General features: G+C 40.4%; 1 protein-coding gene across 1 annotated transcript in view; it reads right to left on the minus strand.

Annotated features, from left to right (window-relative positions):
* Positions 1-347: 347 nt before the first annotated feature.
* LOC128695491 (uncharacterized) overlaps positions 348-18,498 on the minus strand; it is a 160,205-nt gene continuing 142,054 nt past the window's right edge. Inside the window, exon 3 of the mRNA XM_053786170.2 lies at positions 348-1,685. Within this exon, the coding sequence (XP_053642145.1) occupies positions 1,183-1,685 (503 nt within the window). The 3' untranslated portion in view covers positions 348-1,182. The remainder of the gene's footprint in view (positions 1,686-18,498) is intronic.

Here is an 18,498-nt window from a genome sequence, read left to right on the forward strand (position 1 = left end):
CAACTATGATCTTGGTGTTAGTCGCAGAAAATAAAACGTATGCTCCTCAGCACGGCTGATCAGGAAATGACTTGAGCTACTTATCATTTCCCTCTATAAGTCAGCCAGGTATCTGTTAGTAATCCTCTTATGTATTGAAATGACTTGATCCCTTGCTTTTCACTGGGAGTATCTTGCACCATCTTCGACGCCTCTTCCACAGCGTAAGATATGTTTGTGAAGATTTGGAACTAATCCCACTAGAAATTTCAAAATATAGATTATAACACTATGTAACACAATTTTTGTTAGTGGCAAGTAAGTGTTATTCCAACTACTTTTATTGCAAAACAATAGAAAAAGCCCATTATTCCTTTTAAACTTTGCTTTTGTGGCTTACAGGATGAATTTTTAACAAAAAATGGCTAAATTTCAATATTTTTTGCTAGTTTTGGATGTAAAACAAAAACATATAATAAAATGAATGAAATTTACATAAATAAAATATACTTTCTGAAATATATTTACAAAGTTATAAATGAGCAGTTTCTCTAGATTTGCGAGCATGCAACAAATCACTTTCCCGTTTAAGTCCCCAAATGTAGTCTCCCATCACGTTTTCATTAAAAGATCCCTAATATTTGGTGGAAACGCTCCCCTTGCTTGTCTGAGTATGCTCCCATATTCTCCTTGAAATTATCAAGATGAGCATTAAGGATATGGACCTTAAGGGACATCCTACAGCCCGTCTGACCATAGTTTTTACCAAGGTCTCAAAAAGTTCCACATAAATGTCAGCCTTGTTGTTGCCCAGAAGCACTGTGTTACAGCAACAAAACTCTCCCAGGCTTCCTTTTCCTTCTCTATGAGCTTCTTTGGAAATTCTGAGCACTCCATGATTTTCCTGACTTGTGGTCCAGCCTTCACCTATGCCTCTGATAGCTTGGGAAAGAAGTCTTGAAGATACTTAAGAGCTGTAACTGTTTCATTAGCCCTAGTTTGATGCGTAATGGAGAACCTTTTGTTTATGTCTTCCTATTGAGAACTCAGTCTTTTGAGGCCAATGCTTCCTCTGGTAATGTGTTACTCTGTCTCTACTATCCCATTGGCAGAGAAAACAGGGAAACTTGGTAAAATCTCCTTAGAGACCCATCAAAAAATGCCACCCTTTAGAAGTCTCCAATAACTTCCCAGCCATACTTATCATAGTTCAAAGCTTCCAGTAGAATGAGCCAAGGAAAGAGATGGATACTTGTTCCCATTGCGCAGAAGTACAGCTTTAACGCTTCTGGAGGAGCTATCAATGAAGAGTGCACACTCATCTGGATTGCATACAATTCCAATTGAATCAAACAGGTATGATACATCATTACAATAGCGCAACTTGTCTTCATTAGTGAAGAAGCTTGAGAAATGTTTGTGACGTTTTCTTTGGCTTGTCACTTGCACACTTTCAACCACCAAGTCCCACTCCTTGAGCCTTGAAATCAAAAGCTCAGCATTTGACTTTGTCAAACCAAAATCTCTGATAAGGTCATTGAGGTCTGTTTGGTTTGGGTAGTAAGGATTCTTCCCAACAGCTGCATGTGTGAGATCATAGTCTTGCTCACTGTGGTCTTTATTTTCTGAATTGCTGCTTTCTTCTTCTGACGGTTGACTTCTTTCTGAAGGTGTAGGTACAGGAAGATCAGCACTGTGTGGTACTGCTGCAATAGAAGAGGAAAGGTCTGGATAAGAAAGAGCAGGTGCATTTTTCCCAGTTCGGTGTTTGGAAGATCCACCAGGCTGTTGGTTGAGTGATCAGTGGATTCACGCCATATTCTAGAAACAGGAAAATTCATGGCTCTTTTTTCTCCTCTATACCATCCTGTAAAATAACAAAAGAATTAGTTTCTGTTACATACATTTCATTTAAAAGATATTCCTATTCAGTATTTTACCCTTCATATAACTAATGACTTTCTTACCTTTCAATGTTTTCTCACAATGTTCACAAGCAACATGAGGCGCCCAGGTCTTGTCTTGGTCCACAACTGGCATGCCAAAATATGCTTTGTAAGCTTCACACATTCTTTTAGATGCTGTTACAGAGAACTTCTTAACTAATTGAACACATATGTAGCAGAATGCATCTGGAGAATGGTTGCAGACTCCTGATGCCATTTCACTTCTGATGTGTCTTCTCAGGTAACCAGAGCTGAACTGAATGCTGGTTTGTGAGCCCCTGTTTTAATATTTGCCAAGCAAAACCCTAGAACATACGAGTTTTACATCAGTCTTTCTTGAAAGTGTTCCTGAAGTGCCTGAACACAAGAGCAAAGTTCTGGGATCAAAATTGCTTTCTTAAATTTTGTTTAGTTATAAAGAATAGGGAAATGATGCTTATTTCCCAGGAACACGACAAAAGTGAAATTTTGTTACATAGTGTAATGTAATCATTCTAGTTACGTTCGAATGACTACAGATCGAAGGACTTCAAACGTTCCCAATAATTTAGGTGCTTGACTTGGTTTATGCGAGCAGTGAAGGTTCTCTACAAGCATCCCTCTCCTTCTGCGTCTCTAGACCCGACTCACTAATAAATACACCTGGGTAATCGAGCAAGGAATTACATGCAATCTAATAAGAAACAGATCTCTTTGGCAACTGTCTGAAATGTAAACCGCAGGTGATTAGTTAGCGTTTTCTAAATAAGCAGTTGCTGCTGGTACCAACTCCAATCTTCTCACATTTCTTCGTCCAGGTTATTCATTTCACTTCCTGATCGCAATGAGGCTGAAGAAGTACTTCCTAAAATCTATGTGAGTTATCTGTCTAGCTCTATTTACACTATGATTTCTCTGCATTTCATATATATATATATATATATATATATATATATATATATATATATATATATATATATATATATATATATATATATGTCGTGCCGAATATGTAAAACTGGTCAATTAGCAAGAACTCATTTAAAATTAAGTCCTTTCTAAAATTTTCTCTTATACGTTTAAAGATATATTTTTTCATTAATGTTAATCTAAAAATTTATAATTTTGCACCAAAAGAATCTTAGAAAACTTACCTAACCTTATTATAACAAGAACAATTTATTTTAGCCTAACCCAACTAAATATATTTTAGATTTGTTTACAATAATTTAATACTAAACAAACGTAGTGAAATGTATTTTTTTCGTTAGGTTCAAAATGATTTTGGCGAAATTATTGCATACACAAATTTTCACTTGTCGTATATGGCAAGATGAACGTTACTATTTAAGCCAAGATCGCAAGTTCTGCCTATTCGGCACGACATATATATATATATATATATATATATATATATATATATATATATATATATATATATATATATATATATATATATATATATATATATATATATATATAATTTTTATTTTTGTTAACACATCGGTATTCTCCCACCAAGGCAGGGTGGCCCGTAAAAGAAAAACTTTCATCATCATTCACTCCATCACTGTCTTGCCAGAGGTGCGCTCCACTACAAAACTGCAACATTAACACCCCTCCTTCAGAGTGCAGACGCTGTACTTCCCATCTCCAGTAATCAATTTAAATTTGACCTCTGTTATACATAGCAGAATTTAGCTAAAAAATTACGCTAGTTTAAGTTTGGTTATTTGAAGTTTTCAAGGTATGGACCAAAAATAAAATATCTTTCATCATTGTCATGTCACTCCCTATGAATATAATAATGGTGAAAAAATATCAGTCACTAAGAATAATTTATGGAAAAGTCCAATTTTTAAGGAAGTTTGGCCTATTCGGTAAACTCGGCTTAATCGACAATATATAATACTCGATTCTCTTCCTTCACTTCATATTATTGCAGACCATGGAGCTAAATTCTTCCCCTGGCTGAGGGACTGACAACCTCAAATTGTTTCTCTAAGGTTGATGAGATAATTACGTCATCTTTATCTCTTCACTTCTGTTGCTCACAATCTTTGTTTTTGACTGAAGAAGCTTATGTTTCAACAATAAAGATACCCAACTGTTGCACATGTGTCTTACTTGTCAACTTACGTACGTATAGGCGAGTACACATAATTATACAAACACGCGTGCACACACACACACACACACACACACACACACACACACACACACACACACACACACACACACACACACACACATACTAAACTATAGACCAGTGTCACTGACGTGTTTAGCAAGCAAAGTCATGGAGAAGATTATCAGGAGGAGAGTGGTGAAGCACCTGGAACGAAACAAGAGTGTAAATGCCAACCAACACAGATTCATGGAAGGCAAATCCTGTGTCACAAACCTTCTGGAGATTTATGAAAAAGTAACAGAAGTAAGACACGAGAGAGAGTGGTGGGTTGATTGCATTTTCTTGGACTGCAAGAAGGCCTTTGACACAGTTCCTCACCAGAGATTAGTGCAGAAGCTGGAGGATCAGGCACGTATAACAGGAAGGGCACTGCAATGGATCAGAGAATACCTGACAGGGAGGCAACAACGAGTCATGGTACGTTATGAGGTATCACAGTGGGCACCTGTGACGAGCGGGGTCCCACAAGGGTCGGTCCTAGGACCAGTGCTATTTTTGGTATATGTGAATGACATGATGGAAGGGATAGACTCAGAAGTGTCCCTGTTCGCAGACGATGTGAAGTTAATGAGGAGAATTAAATCAGATGAGGATCAGGTACGACTTCAAAGAGACCTGGACAGGCTGGACACCTGGTCCAGCAGTTGGCTTCTTGAATTTTACCCTGCCAAATGCAAAGTCATGAAGATCGGGGAAGGGCAAAGAAGACCGCAGACAGAGTATAGGCTAGGTGGACAAAAACTGCAAACCTCACTCAAGGAGAAAGATCTTGGGGTGACCATAACACCTAGCACGTCTCCGGAAGCACACATCAACCAGACAACTGCTGCAGCATATGGGTACCTAGCAAACCTGAGAATAGCGTTCCGATACCTTAGTAGGGAATCGTTCAAGACACTGTACACCGTGTACGTCAGGCCCATACTGGAGTACGCAACACCAGTTTGGAACCCACACTTGATCAAGCACGTCAAGAAATTAGAGAAAGTGCAAAGATTTGCGACAAGGTCAGTTCCAGAGCTAAGGGGAATGTCCTACGATGAAAACTTAAGGGAAACCGACCTGACGACACTGGAGGACATGAGGGTTAGGGGAGACATGATAAAGACATACAAAATACTTCGTAGAATAGACAAGGTGGACAGAGACAGGATGTTCCAGAGAGGAGACACAGAAACAAGGGGTCACACTTGGAAGTTGAAGACTCAGATGAGTCAAAGGGATGTTAGGAAGTATTTCTTCGGTCATAGAGTAGTCAGGAAGTGGAATAGTCTAGCAAGTGAGGTAGTGGAGACAGGAACCATACATAGCTTTAAGACGAGGTATGATGAAGCTCATGAAACAGAGAAAGAGAAAGGACCTAGTAGCATTCAGTAGAGAGGCAGGGCCAGGAGCTGAGTTTCGACCCCTGGAACCACAATTAGGTGAGTACACACAGGATAAGTGTTTATCCTGTGTGTACTCACAGGTAAACAACTGGTAAACAACTTAGGAACACAGGCGTAGTCTGGTGGCCTGCACACCTGGTTGTAGCACGATAACTAAGGTAAAAAAGTTGGTAGAATTACCGACAATATGTAAAGTAAAAGGACACAAGTGCAACTAATGTGACATTTTATTGTGGTAACGTTTCGCTCTCCAGGAGCTTTATCAAGCCATTACAAACAATACATACCCTCTGTGTCCATGTATTGTTTGTAATGGCTTGATAAAGCTCCTGGAGAGCGAAACGTTGCCACAATAAAATGTCACATTAGTTGCACTTGTGTCCTTTTACTTTACAACTAAGGTAAAAACGAGGAACAAGCAAAAGGTAGCAGAGTAAACATTTGCATTCCCTTCACCAAACAGCAAGTAATTGTGTGAACAATATTTACAGAGGATATGTACAGAAAAGCGGATTACATGCATGAGACACGGTGAGAATCGTATTCGACCAAATTTGAAGGTAAGTCAGTCAGTGTTGATTCACGATTATGAGGCTAAGGTCGCAAGGGATTCAAAGACTAACCCAAAAGGGTTCTTTCAGGTATACAGAAGTAAGATTAGGGACAAGACTGGCCCACTTAAGAGTAACTCTGGTCAGATCACTGACAGTGATAAGGATGTGTGTGAAATTCTCAATGCCTACTTCCTCTCAGTTTTCACCCAGGAAAATACTAGCGATATTCCTGAAATAATAGATTATGTAGAACAGAATAATAAACTATGTACGATTGCGGTAACTAGTGACATGGTCCTCAGACAAACAGAGAAACTAAAACCTAACAAATCCCCAGGTCCTGATGAACTGTTTGCAAGAGTGTTAAAGGAATGTAAAGAGGAAATTAGCATACCTTTAGCTAATCTTTTTAACACATCATTACAAACTGGCATAGTGCCTGATAAGTGGAAAATGGCAAATGTAATGCCTATTTACAAGGCAGGTGACAGGTCCTTGGCCTCGAACTATAGACCAATAAGCCTTACCTCCATAGTGGGAAAATTTATGGAATCAATAATTGCCGAAGCAATTCGTAGCCATCTTGACAGGCACAGATTGATTAATGAATCTCAACATGGTTTTACAAAGGGGCATTCCTGTCTTACGAATTTACTAACTTTTTTCACTAAGGTGTTTGAGGAGGTAGATCATGGTAATGAATATGATATTGTGTATATGGACTTCAGTAAGGCTATCGATAGATTTCCACGCCAGAGGCTATTGAGGAAACATAAGGCACACGGAATAAGAGGAGAAAGTTTTTCCTGGGTAGAGACATGGCTGACAAATAGACAGCAGAGAGTTTGCATAAATGGGGAGAAATCAGAATGGGGGCACGTCACAAGCGGTGTTCCTCAGGGGTCAGTGTTGGGCCCGTTGTTGTTCACAATTTACATAAACGACATAGATGAGGGAATAAATTGCGACATAAGCAAATTTGCTGATGACACCAAAATAGGCCGTCCACTTCATTCTAATGAGGACACTAGAGCACCCCAGGATGATTTGAATAAACTGATGCAATGGTCGGAGAAGTGGCAGATGCAGTTTAATATTGACAAATGCAAAGTTCTAAATGTTGGACAGTTAAATAACCATGCCACATATAAACTAAATAATGTAGATCTTAATACTACTGATTGCGAAAAGGATTTAGGAGTTCTGGTTAGCAGTAATCTAAAACCAAGACAACAGTGCATTAGTGTTCGCAATAAAGCTAACAGAATTCTTGGCTTCATATCTAGAAGTATAAATAACAGAAATCCTCAGGTTGTTCAACTCTATATATCCTTGGTCAGGCCTCATTTAGACTATGCTGCTCAGTTCTGGTCACCGAAAACGTACAGAGGAGGATGATGACAAAGATGATCCAATGTATCAGAAATCTTCCCTATGAGGATAGACTGAGGGCCCTGAATCTGCACTCTCTCGAAAGGCGTAGAATTAAGGGGTGTATAAATGGAAAACAGGAATAAATAAAGGGGATGTAAGTAGCGTGCTGAAAATTTCCAGCCAAGACAGGACTCGCAGCAATGGTTTCAAGATGGAAAAATACAGATTCAGGAAAGATATAGGAAAGTATCTTTGTCACTGCCTGGTCGAACCAATTTGCTAGCATAATGAAGGGGGCCCCTACTCATTAGCTGGTCGGGTGGGCATGCCTATATGAGTGTATGACACATCCTCACCCTAAAAGGGCTCTAATAGTCAAAACTAGGCATCCCTCAGTGGCACAAATTACTAATAGAACCGCCATTCCTCTCAACCATCCAACTTATTAGGTAGTGTTCAGCCCAAGAAAACTTTCAGATCAGGCACAACCTTAGAGTATGATAGCAGACAATTGCGAACAGGAGCAAAGAGTCCCCTCATTACAAAAAAAGAAAAAAAAATATGGCCAGATTTATTCAAATTTTATTTTATAGCTACAAGGAATAAAAAAGAGCTTACTACCCATTTTTCCCTAAAGCATCCTAACAAATTAAGCTCTGGAGAGGGTGTTGGCCAGTACATTATCGTTGTTCGTAATATGACATATGGAAAGGTTATACGGTTGCAACCGTAATGTCCAGTACTCTGAAGATTGAGACACTTATGCAGCATATGGGAATCTTTATTCAGGAAACGTTTCGCCACACAGTGGCTTCATCAGTCCAATACAAAGAGGAAGGCGTAAGGAGAGGAGGAGTATGAGGCAATCAGTCCCTCAGCCTGAAGTCGATGTGTTCAGTCCATCGACTCCAGGCTGAGGGACTGATTACCTCATACTCCTCCTCTCCTTACGCCTTCCTCTTTGTATTGGACTGATGAAGCCACTGTGTGGCGAAACGTTTCCTGAATAAAGATTCCCATATGCTGCATAAGTGTCTCAATCTTCAACTTGTCGGTTTTTCAAACCATTCATCACAACGTCCAGTACTCTATTGGTCATCGCAAAGCTCGAACCTGAAATTCAAAAGACTCGAAAAATTGATCAGGCTTATAATTAGAAAACCCAGGTACTAGCGACACAGATTTCTGAACTGGAGATGTATAGGATATCCACATCCGTTGAGCATCCGCACAATGTCTTACATCCGCATCTGCATTTTACTGTAAACAGATATCCGCATATGTATCCACATCTGCAAAATAAGTATCCACATCTGTGGATATCTAAATTTTCACATCCAATACATCTATCTCTGAGTGCCTAGTAGAGATGTATCGGATATCTGCATCTGCTGAACATCCGCACAATTTCTTACATCCTCATCTGCATTTTCCTGCAAACAGATATCCGCATATGCATCCGCATCCTCAAAATAAGTAAGACACATCATACACATCCGCATCAGCAGATATCTTAATTTTCACATCCGATACATCTCTACTGAGTGCCTAGTACTGCCCAGTAGAGATGTATCATATATCCACATCCTCAGAACATCCACACAATTTCTAACGTCTGCATCCACATTTTACTGTAAACAGATATCTGCATATGCATCCACATCTTCATACACATCCACATCCGCGAATACATCTCTATTCTGAACACTGAAATTGTCATAAACAATACACCAAAGCTCCCTGATATACTCAAGATTGAGTTTAGCCAACTCAGTCACTAACAAAGCTGATCCCCCCACCTGTTTCCCCAAATGGATCAATATTGTCCCAATTGCTCCGGAACTTGTCCTCCCACATTACTAAGGAATCGAAGTGAGGATCGGCGATTATTAGCTCCCTTAGCAGCTGAAATCTCAGGTTGGAACGCCATGTTACTCAAGTCAAACCTTAATTTGTTGCGTATACACTCGCGAAGCTTGCAGCAGTACGAGTTCGTTGATACTCTATACTAATAGAACGACCAATACGCCATCAGCGCTGTAGAGATAGTCTAAGCAAGTTTTGCAGGGAATATTCACTCACCACTCTCCTAATACGCATCAGCACTATAACAAATGCAAATTTGCAATACGCTCAACGCAATACGAAGCAATATGATTTTGCAGGTTTGCAACGCAATTCTGTAGGCAGGATCACAGAGACAATGCAGAGACAAAGACCTCAGGACAGGCATCCCATATTTCGAACACAAGTATAGTCTACTGGCCAGCACACCTGAGGAACGAGCAAAAGGTAGCAGGGTCAGTACTTGTATTTCGTTCACGAAACAGCAAGCAATTATATGTACTATATACAAAGGATATATACAGGAAGGCAAATTGAAAGCAAGAGAAACGGTGAGAACCGTATTCGACCAGACTTGGAGGTAAGTCTGATAGTGTTGATTCACGAGTGTACAACATCGCTTCACAACTTTGGCGGGTTTCCTTATCATTGGCTCTTTGAGGAAAGGTGCTAGCATAGCGAGGAAGTTCCTGCTCCTTATATCATTAGCGCCTGGTTCGCTGGTTGGGAGGTCAGGCCTATATGGGTATGTGTGATATACGCAGAATAAATATAACATACTCTTAGCATGCCACAATAATAGATACACACACACTTCGGGGACCAGGAGCTTTGAATCGACCCTTTCAACTACAATTAGGTGAGTACACTCACACACATAGGCACACACACACAAAAACACACACACACACACACACACACACACACACACACACACACACACACACACATACACACACACACACACACTAACACACACACACTAACACACACACACACTAACACACACAAACACACACACACATATACACACACACACATACACACACACACAAACACAAACACACACACACACACACATACACACACACACACACACACACACACAGGGATGTTAGGAAGTATTTCTTCAGCCACAGAGTAGTCAGTAAGTGGAATAGTTTGGGAAGCGATGTAGTGGAGGCAGGATCCATACATAGCTTTAAGCAGAGGTATGATAAAGCTCACGGCTCGGGGAGAGTGACCTAGTAGCGATCAGTGAAGAGGCGGGGCCAGGAGCTCGGACTCGACCCCCGCAACCTCAACTAGGTGAGTACAACTAGGTGAGTACACACACACACACACACACACACACACACACACAGGTGGACAGAGACGAGATGTTCCAGAGAGGGGACACAGAAACAAGGGGTCACTCTTGGAAGTTGAAGACTCAGATGAGTCACAGGGATGTTAGGAAGCAGTTCTTCAGTCAGAGTGGTCAGGAAGTGGAACAAACTGGCGAGCGATGTAGTGGAGGCAGGAACCATACATAGCTTTAAGACGAGGTATGATAAAGCTCATGGAGCAGGGAGAGAGAGGACCTAGTAGCGTTCAGTGACGAGGCGGGGCCAGGAGCTGAGTCCCGACCCCTGCAACTACACATACACACACATGTCGGAAGGAATAGAATCCAAAGTGTCCCTGTTTGCAGATGATGTGAAGTTGATGAGAAGAATTCAGTCGGACGAGGAACAGGCAGAACTACAGAGGGATGTGGACAGGCTGCAGGCCTGGTCCAGCAACTGGCTCCTGGAGTTCAGCCCCAAGTGCAAAGTCATGAAGATTGGGGAAGGGCAAAGAAGACCACAGACGGAGTACAGTCTAGGGGGGCCAGAGCCTACAAACACCGGGCACATTTCGTGAGGCGCACATCAACCAAATAACTGCTGCAGCATATGGGCGCCTGGCAAACCTAAGAACAACATTTCGACATCTAAATAAGTAGTCATTCAGGACTCTGTACACTGTGTACGTTAGGCCCATATTGGAATATGCAGCCCCAGTCTGGAACCCTAACGTAGCCAAGCATGTAAGGAAACTAGAGAAAGTGCAAAGGTTTGCAACAAGACTAGTCCCGGTATGTCCTACGAGGAGAAGTTATGGGAAATCGACCGGGCACATTTCGTGAGGCGCACATCAACCAAATAACTGCTGCAGCATATGGGCGCCTGGCAAACCTAAGAACAACATTTCGACATCTAAATAAGTAGTCATTCAGGACTCTGTACACTGTGTACGTTAGGCCCATATTGGAATATGCAGCCTCAGTCTGGAACCCTAACGTAGCCAAGCATGTAAGGAAACTAGAGAAAGTGCAAAGGTTTGCAACAAGACTAGTCCCGGTATGTCCTACGAGGAGAAGTTATGGGAAATCGACCTGACGACACTGGAAGACAGGATATGATAAAGACATATAAAATACTGAAAGGCACAGACAAGGTGGACAGGGACAGGATGTTCCAAAGATGGGACACAGCAACAAGGGATCACAGTTGGAAGATGATGACTCAGATGAAACACAGAGATGTTAGGAAGTATTTCTTCAGTCACAGAGTTGTCAGGAAGTGGAATAGCCTGGGTAGTGATGTAGTGGAGGCAGGATCCATACATAGCTTTAAGAAGAGGTATGATAAAGCTCATGGAGCGGGAAGAGTGACCGGTAGCGGCCAGTTGAAGAGGTGGGGCCAGGAGCTGTGACTCGATTCCCGGAACCACAACTAGGTGAGTACAACTAGGTGCGTATACACACACACACACACACACACACACACACACACACACACACATCTCTTACCTGTAGATGCATGAAGCGCTTCTCAAGTCCTGAAAAACTTCTGAGCAGCAGCAGCAGCAGCAGCAGCAGCATTCAGTGATTGTGTACATATCATTTGGCCCGCCCTTTCCCTTTGATCTAAAGCTTATTCATGCTGAAGACCAAGCAGGGCTCTCTTAGCAATGAAATTCCCAGGTGGCCTGTTACTCGAGTCGTAATGAGTCTCTAGCGTTCCTCTCTGTTTTAGAAGTAGCACAAAATTATCTTTATATGTGATCTGATTTCCGACGTCAGTATTGATGTATGTTTCAATCCTCTGTTAAAAATATTTACCACATCATTCGTGCCATTCTGGACAAGTATTCAAAGCTGAACCTAAAGTTTCCGAGTACCTAAGCGTAATATCTCAAAGAACGTGACTGTAATTAAAAGCTGAAATGATGGATGAAGTGGTTCATTGCAGACAAGTTTGAAGGCAAAGACATGAGTTGCTGAACAGACTTTCACTGGAACAATGTTTCGCTCTTCGTATAGCTCAGACACAGACGTTTTCCCAATAAAAGTTTTCTGCAACTTAGGCGTAGATCCTGGGAGGAACACCGAGCCTCTCAATTAGAATTTAGACATCGTTTTTAAAGATACGTATTTCAATCTGAACTCAAATATCAGACATTTAAATATTTTTTATGATAAAATTATATAGCCATAACGAGATATGTGCCTTAGATACACTAGATGGGTCCTACATTATTGTTTTACCAGAGGGGTGAAAAGTGGTACCAACCTATGCATGATGAACCATATTACCGGGACTACAGAGATGCGACTTTCCTACAGTTCTTACTGTATATCTCTGAGTGACCTATCGGTTCTTCTTGTCTCCATTCACACGTGCATTACTCAACCTCGATCCAGTGCATGGCCACCATTCTTATTATCACTGTTCCTCCCAGCCAAACTGAAACTAGCGAAGGACTCTTGATCTAACGAACTGGTGCTATCTGTCCCTTCAACGAATGAAACTTAAATAATAATATTAATATTAATAATAATCATATTAATATTAATAATAATAACAGTATCAATAATAATAATAATATCAATAATAGTAGTACTAATAATAATAATAATAGAATTAATAATAATAATAATATCAATAATAATAATAGTATCAATAATTATAGTATTAAGCCACTGTAATAATAATAATACTAATCCCAGTTGGCCGCGTTATGTATAAAATCATAAGTAAGGATAATCCGAACATCTCTCCTTCCGCATAGCACTGGGCCAGTCATTTCTTATAGCCAAGGAGCCACGCATACTCTTGAAATAGCTCCTCCTTCACGTTTATCCGTGCGGACATCTTGTTAAAGTACAAACACTATTGGTCATGCCTGATTCACTAATTTGTTGGTATGGCGCACAATGGTAGTCGTTGTAAGCCAGTTTGTTGTTCTCTAGGATTTATGACTGGTCTTATTTTTGGCCAACTTCTTGTGCAGATTTTTTGGGGCGCTTACGCTGCATAATTACGGCATGAAATATATGTCTTACGCACGGGATAATTAAATGCCATAAATTTTAGAGGCGTAATACGTCTAATTTTTCATACACAAAATTCACAAGGTACATTTGGGTGAAGCGGGTTCCCTCACCCCAGCTGCCATACCCAAGGTACTATCGTGGGTGGAGTCCCTCACTCTGTCTACTGTATACTCAAAATACTAGTATTTGCAACGGGCTAACTCATTCCAGTTACAATTCTCGAGATTTTTATCTTGCCAGCTTCGAAGTTATTCACTCAGGCTATAATATTAACATTTCACAATATGTTTCGTGTTCGACACTAAACAACAAGAATCAGACATGTTTTGACTGGACAAGGTAGAATAATGTATATCCTTCCTGACGTACCAGAGGTCACATGATTATGGAACTTTCTTGTGATATATGGCCAGCTGGGCTGTGGTTCATATGCTGGATTTCGGGCGGCTGGTAGTAACAGCCTGACTAATTAGCCCTTGATCCACCATGAAACCTGGCCATGAACCGGGCCGCTGGGGTACTGACCTACGGAACACTGAATACGCAGCATTCACCACAGGCACATTCATCAAATATCAGGTCATCAACAGATATACACATCAAACAATATGTATACAACAGACACGTGCACATGTATCAAACTATACGTGCACAAGGCGCATGTCCACATAAGAGACACATAAAAACATAAGAACGAATTAACACTGCAGGAGGTATACTGACCCAAACTAGGCAGGTCCACTTCCCACCCACCCACACTTACTCGTATACCCGTCCAACATATATCGACAGCTACCCAAAGTTCCTTCCTGATTAATGCTACCTGGGAGTTTGTTCACTTATCTACAACTCTATTGACAAACCAGTACTTTCTAAATCAAAATATAATTGCTGTGAGTCATATCTTGGTTAAATATTTTCAACACACTCTTTATATCCCTTTTCATTTGCGCACTCTAGTCTTATCTTCCCTAATTCTACGCCTTTGCGAAGAGTGCGGGTTCAGTGCCTTCAGCTTATTTTTGTAAGAATGGTTTCTAATATATGGAATGAACTTCGTCATCCTTCTCTGTATATTTTTGAGTGCATTTATGTCCATTCTTTAAGTGAGCAGCGCAGTCTAAATGAGGTCTAACTAAAGATTTATTATGTTAAAGTAAAGCGTTAGGACTTCTGTTACTTACTCTTTTTTTATATAATTCAAGACTTCTATTAGCTTTATTGCGAGCTCGCAGACACGTCAGACAACTTTCTCTCTCTCACACACACACACACACACACACACACACACACACACACACACACACACACACACACACACACACACACACAGGCTGAGGAAGAGAGGAGGGGAGGTCACAAAAATGACCGCGAAGTATGTGAGGAACTCAACATGAGATTCAAAGAAGTGTTCACAGAAGAGACAGAAGGGCCTCCAGAAAGGCGGAGAGGTGGGGTACACCATCAAGTGTTGGACAGTCTCAGTTACCAGTAGTTTTGGTAGTAGTGACTCATACAACCATTACTGATTTGCTGCCTCCTGCATAAATCACTGTTATATTACTGGCTATTACTGCTGACCTAGTATGATTTGAATGCCACTCGCCCTCCAGGCACTCGCCAGGGTAGTTTAAGTTGAGTCGTAAGAGAGGAGGCAGGTCAGGCCTTGCATCCCCATATATTCCATCTAATATACGTACTAGAACATCCGATGTGAGTGTTTATTACCGAATCCATGTTCGAACCCCCACATGACAAATTGGTGGCAGCGTGTGGGCGTGGATTTAGGGCATTTATGCAGATATCAGAAGATCAAGCAGGGTCATTGTGAGTGCCGCGGTACCCCAAGCCAGCCTGCCATCTCTAAACATACCCTACCTCCACCCAGCATTGCAAGCCTGCAGAAACAGCTCCTACAGCCATTTACAAAGCTTATGGCTAATGTGCTTTAACTTTCGAGGACTGGATCCGAGTTTTGCAATTAAGCCAGCCAGTAAGCCAGTCTGTGGGGGAGGGGAGTGCCTAGCCATAAGTCATCCAGCCTGCCTCATCATTCATCCTGCCTGTTCCTTCATGCTGTGTGCATTGTTACAGGTATTCTAGTCAGCCATTATTGAGGCTGAAGCCAGCAAGACAATCCAGCTTTCCAACCCAGCTGAGAGAGAGAGAAGTAAGCCACGTAAGTTCCTCTTTGAAGTATTGTCTCCGATATCACCTTGTGCTGCCAATTCAACGCTGGACAGAGTGGTATTCACCATCCCTGTGGCATATTGTGGTTTAAGCCACCTGGGTTTTCTCGTGAGTGGTGAGATTTAGTGTGCCAGTGGGCGCATGGCATAGTCACCCACCTCCGCCATCGCCACCTACCCACCACAAAGCCTCATCCACCTGTGGTATTCTTCACCTTTCTACCGCTTACACGCTGGATCAAGAGCTGAATTTCAGCTGTGTTTCACCTGAGAGCCACCTTTACGAGAGCCTAAGTGTGTAAGTCTTCGGATTAAGTACATTTCTTCGCGACAACGAGTATGAGTGACGGGTCGTCGCCTGCCCACGGGACCACATCTCTCTTCCACCGTAGAGTTATTTTCTGTTTAAAGACGTTTGTGTGTGTGTGAGACATTTACAGTGAATTTCTTGCGTATTTAAACCTTGCACTTTCAGTGTAGACGCTGTGCTTTCTTTGACTAATCATTATGCATTATTTTCCCAGTGTTATCGCTCACCTTTGGTGTTTTATTTTTTTTATAATTATGTCTGTGTTCTTTTGTGTTAATTCTCTGCCTGCAGTATTATTTTCTTGTGTACAAGTTTATTCTTTATTGTGTACAGTATTGAACTCATTGGCCAGTCATTCACTCCGTGTGAAGTGATCAATTATTACTTTTTACTTGTGTTCTTCAGTGTTGTGCTCTGCACCATATTTCAGTAATATTAATTTTCTCCAGTACTTACATTATTATTATATTTTCCCCCCAGCATTTTCCTTGTGTTTTCCTGCTAATTCTATGTATAAATTAATGCTGTGCTGTTTACCCCAGTATACTAAATTACCCACGTATTTCTGTGTCTACCATTTTTCTATACCAAGCAGTGCCTCATTCCCTTGAATTTTTCGCAGAATCTTGTACTATTATTTTATATGCAAGCAAGAGCATTCTTTTCATATCTCTGTCACAGCAAGATTTTGTTGCAAGAACGATTATCCGATAAGTGAAGGGAATTTTCCTTGTTGTGTGTGTGTCCTGCCACTATGTAAGTGTTCCAGTTCTGAATCTTGTGTTATTTTTATTCATATTAATCATATTTCTTTGAACAAATTCACTCTTGGGTTATTTTAACGTCTTTTTCAAGTGCTATCCTTGCTTTGTTTGAGTAAATTGTTTTGCCTAATTTGCAATTAAGAGTTTAAGTGTTCAAGCAAGTTTTTCTTCATATTTTTATTATTAAATTTCATCTGCATTTTTCCAGTGTAAGTTTTATTGCTACATTGATTAATTCTGCAATTTATTTTATAGTGCATTTTGTTTTACAGTGATTTATTTTATTTTCATTGATATTTTTATACATTGTTATTCTTGTCTCATATTCAGTTTTGTTTGCGTATCCTTTTTTTGATTTTATTCTTTTCCTTGATATTGTTATTATGTTTTATTTTATTTTGTTTATGCACTCTTAGAAAATATTTATTTTCCCAGTTCTCTCTCTTTGCATACAATTTAGTGATTATTTTATACTTTTTTGCATTGATTTACAATTTTATTAGTAAATTTCTTTACTGAAGTAAGAGTACAGACAGTTCATTTGGCAATTAATTCAGCCTACAGCAATATATTACTTTCGTGTATTTTCAATGTGTTTCTTTATCTTGCGAAGTCCATTTCAATGAGTTGTTCTTCCTCTTGCATTGTGTCTTAAACATTTTTTTTTATTACTTCTGCAGAATTAGTTACATCTCTTTTATTTCAATTTTAGCATTTGTGTCAATTGCGTCATTTTTATTTTTCATTATTCTTGTCTTATTTGTTTTTGTGCAACTTCTTTGACATTATGTCTCACCTTCGAGTGATACTTTAGTGAATGACGTCAATCAGACCTCTCAGGCTACTGCCGCCCCTGTCATCATTCCTAATAGTTCCTTATTGACTGTCAGACCGACCCAGACACTGAGACACTATAGTCCTACTCATGATTCTCTTGATGCTTTGCCTTTATTCAATGGCCATGTGCATAATCTTGAAGCGTGGTTTACTGCCATTCGTTCTCGTGTTAATGACTTGCGAAAGAAGACCTTCATCAGTCGCCTGCTGCCCTTCACGTTGTCGATTTGATCGAAATAAAAGACTTCCGGAATCTTACTAAGAGGTCACAATATGAGGAACTGATTCGTTCTTTCCTTGTACCAATGAAAACAGCTGATCCATAAGTCGTCCTTAGGGAACTCGTGAATGCTATACTCATGACTAATGAATCGTTGAGTGCATTTGCCGTTCGATTAGCTAAATTTTCATCATCATTTATCAATGCAGTCTAGTCCTCAGCCTTTGTCCCTGGCGAGGAAAAAAGCTTCACAGCATCGTTTGCTAAAATTGCAGCTTTTGGGGCAATCAAAGAACTAATGCTGCCATAAATTCTGCTTACAATGTTTCTATAGGTGACTCTCCACATTATGCGTTGTACGGTGTAGATAAGCGTTTGCCTTGTGAGTTGTTAAATTCTAACCCGAAACCAAATTGCAACCCTGATGATTTCATAGCAACTCGTACCAGCTAAGCTCAGAGTGTTTTTGAAGAATCTGTGAAACACTTCATAAATCAACAGCAGAATTTACAAAATTCACTAATACTCAAGCAAAGCTGACCAAAATTAAAGTAGGTTC

Source organism: Cherax quadricarinatus, chromosome 50 (genome assembly GCF_038502225.1).
Source record: "Cherax quadricarinatus isolate ZL_2023a chromosome 50, ASM3850222v1, whole genome shotgun sequence".
Lineage (NCBI taxonomy): Eukaryota > Metazoa > Arthropoda > Malacostraca > Decapoda > Parastacidae > Cherax > Cherax quadricarinatus.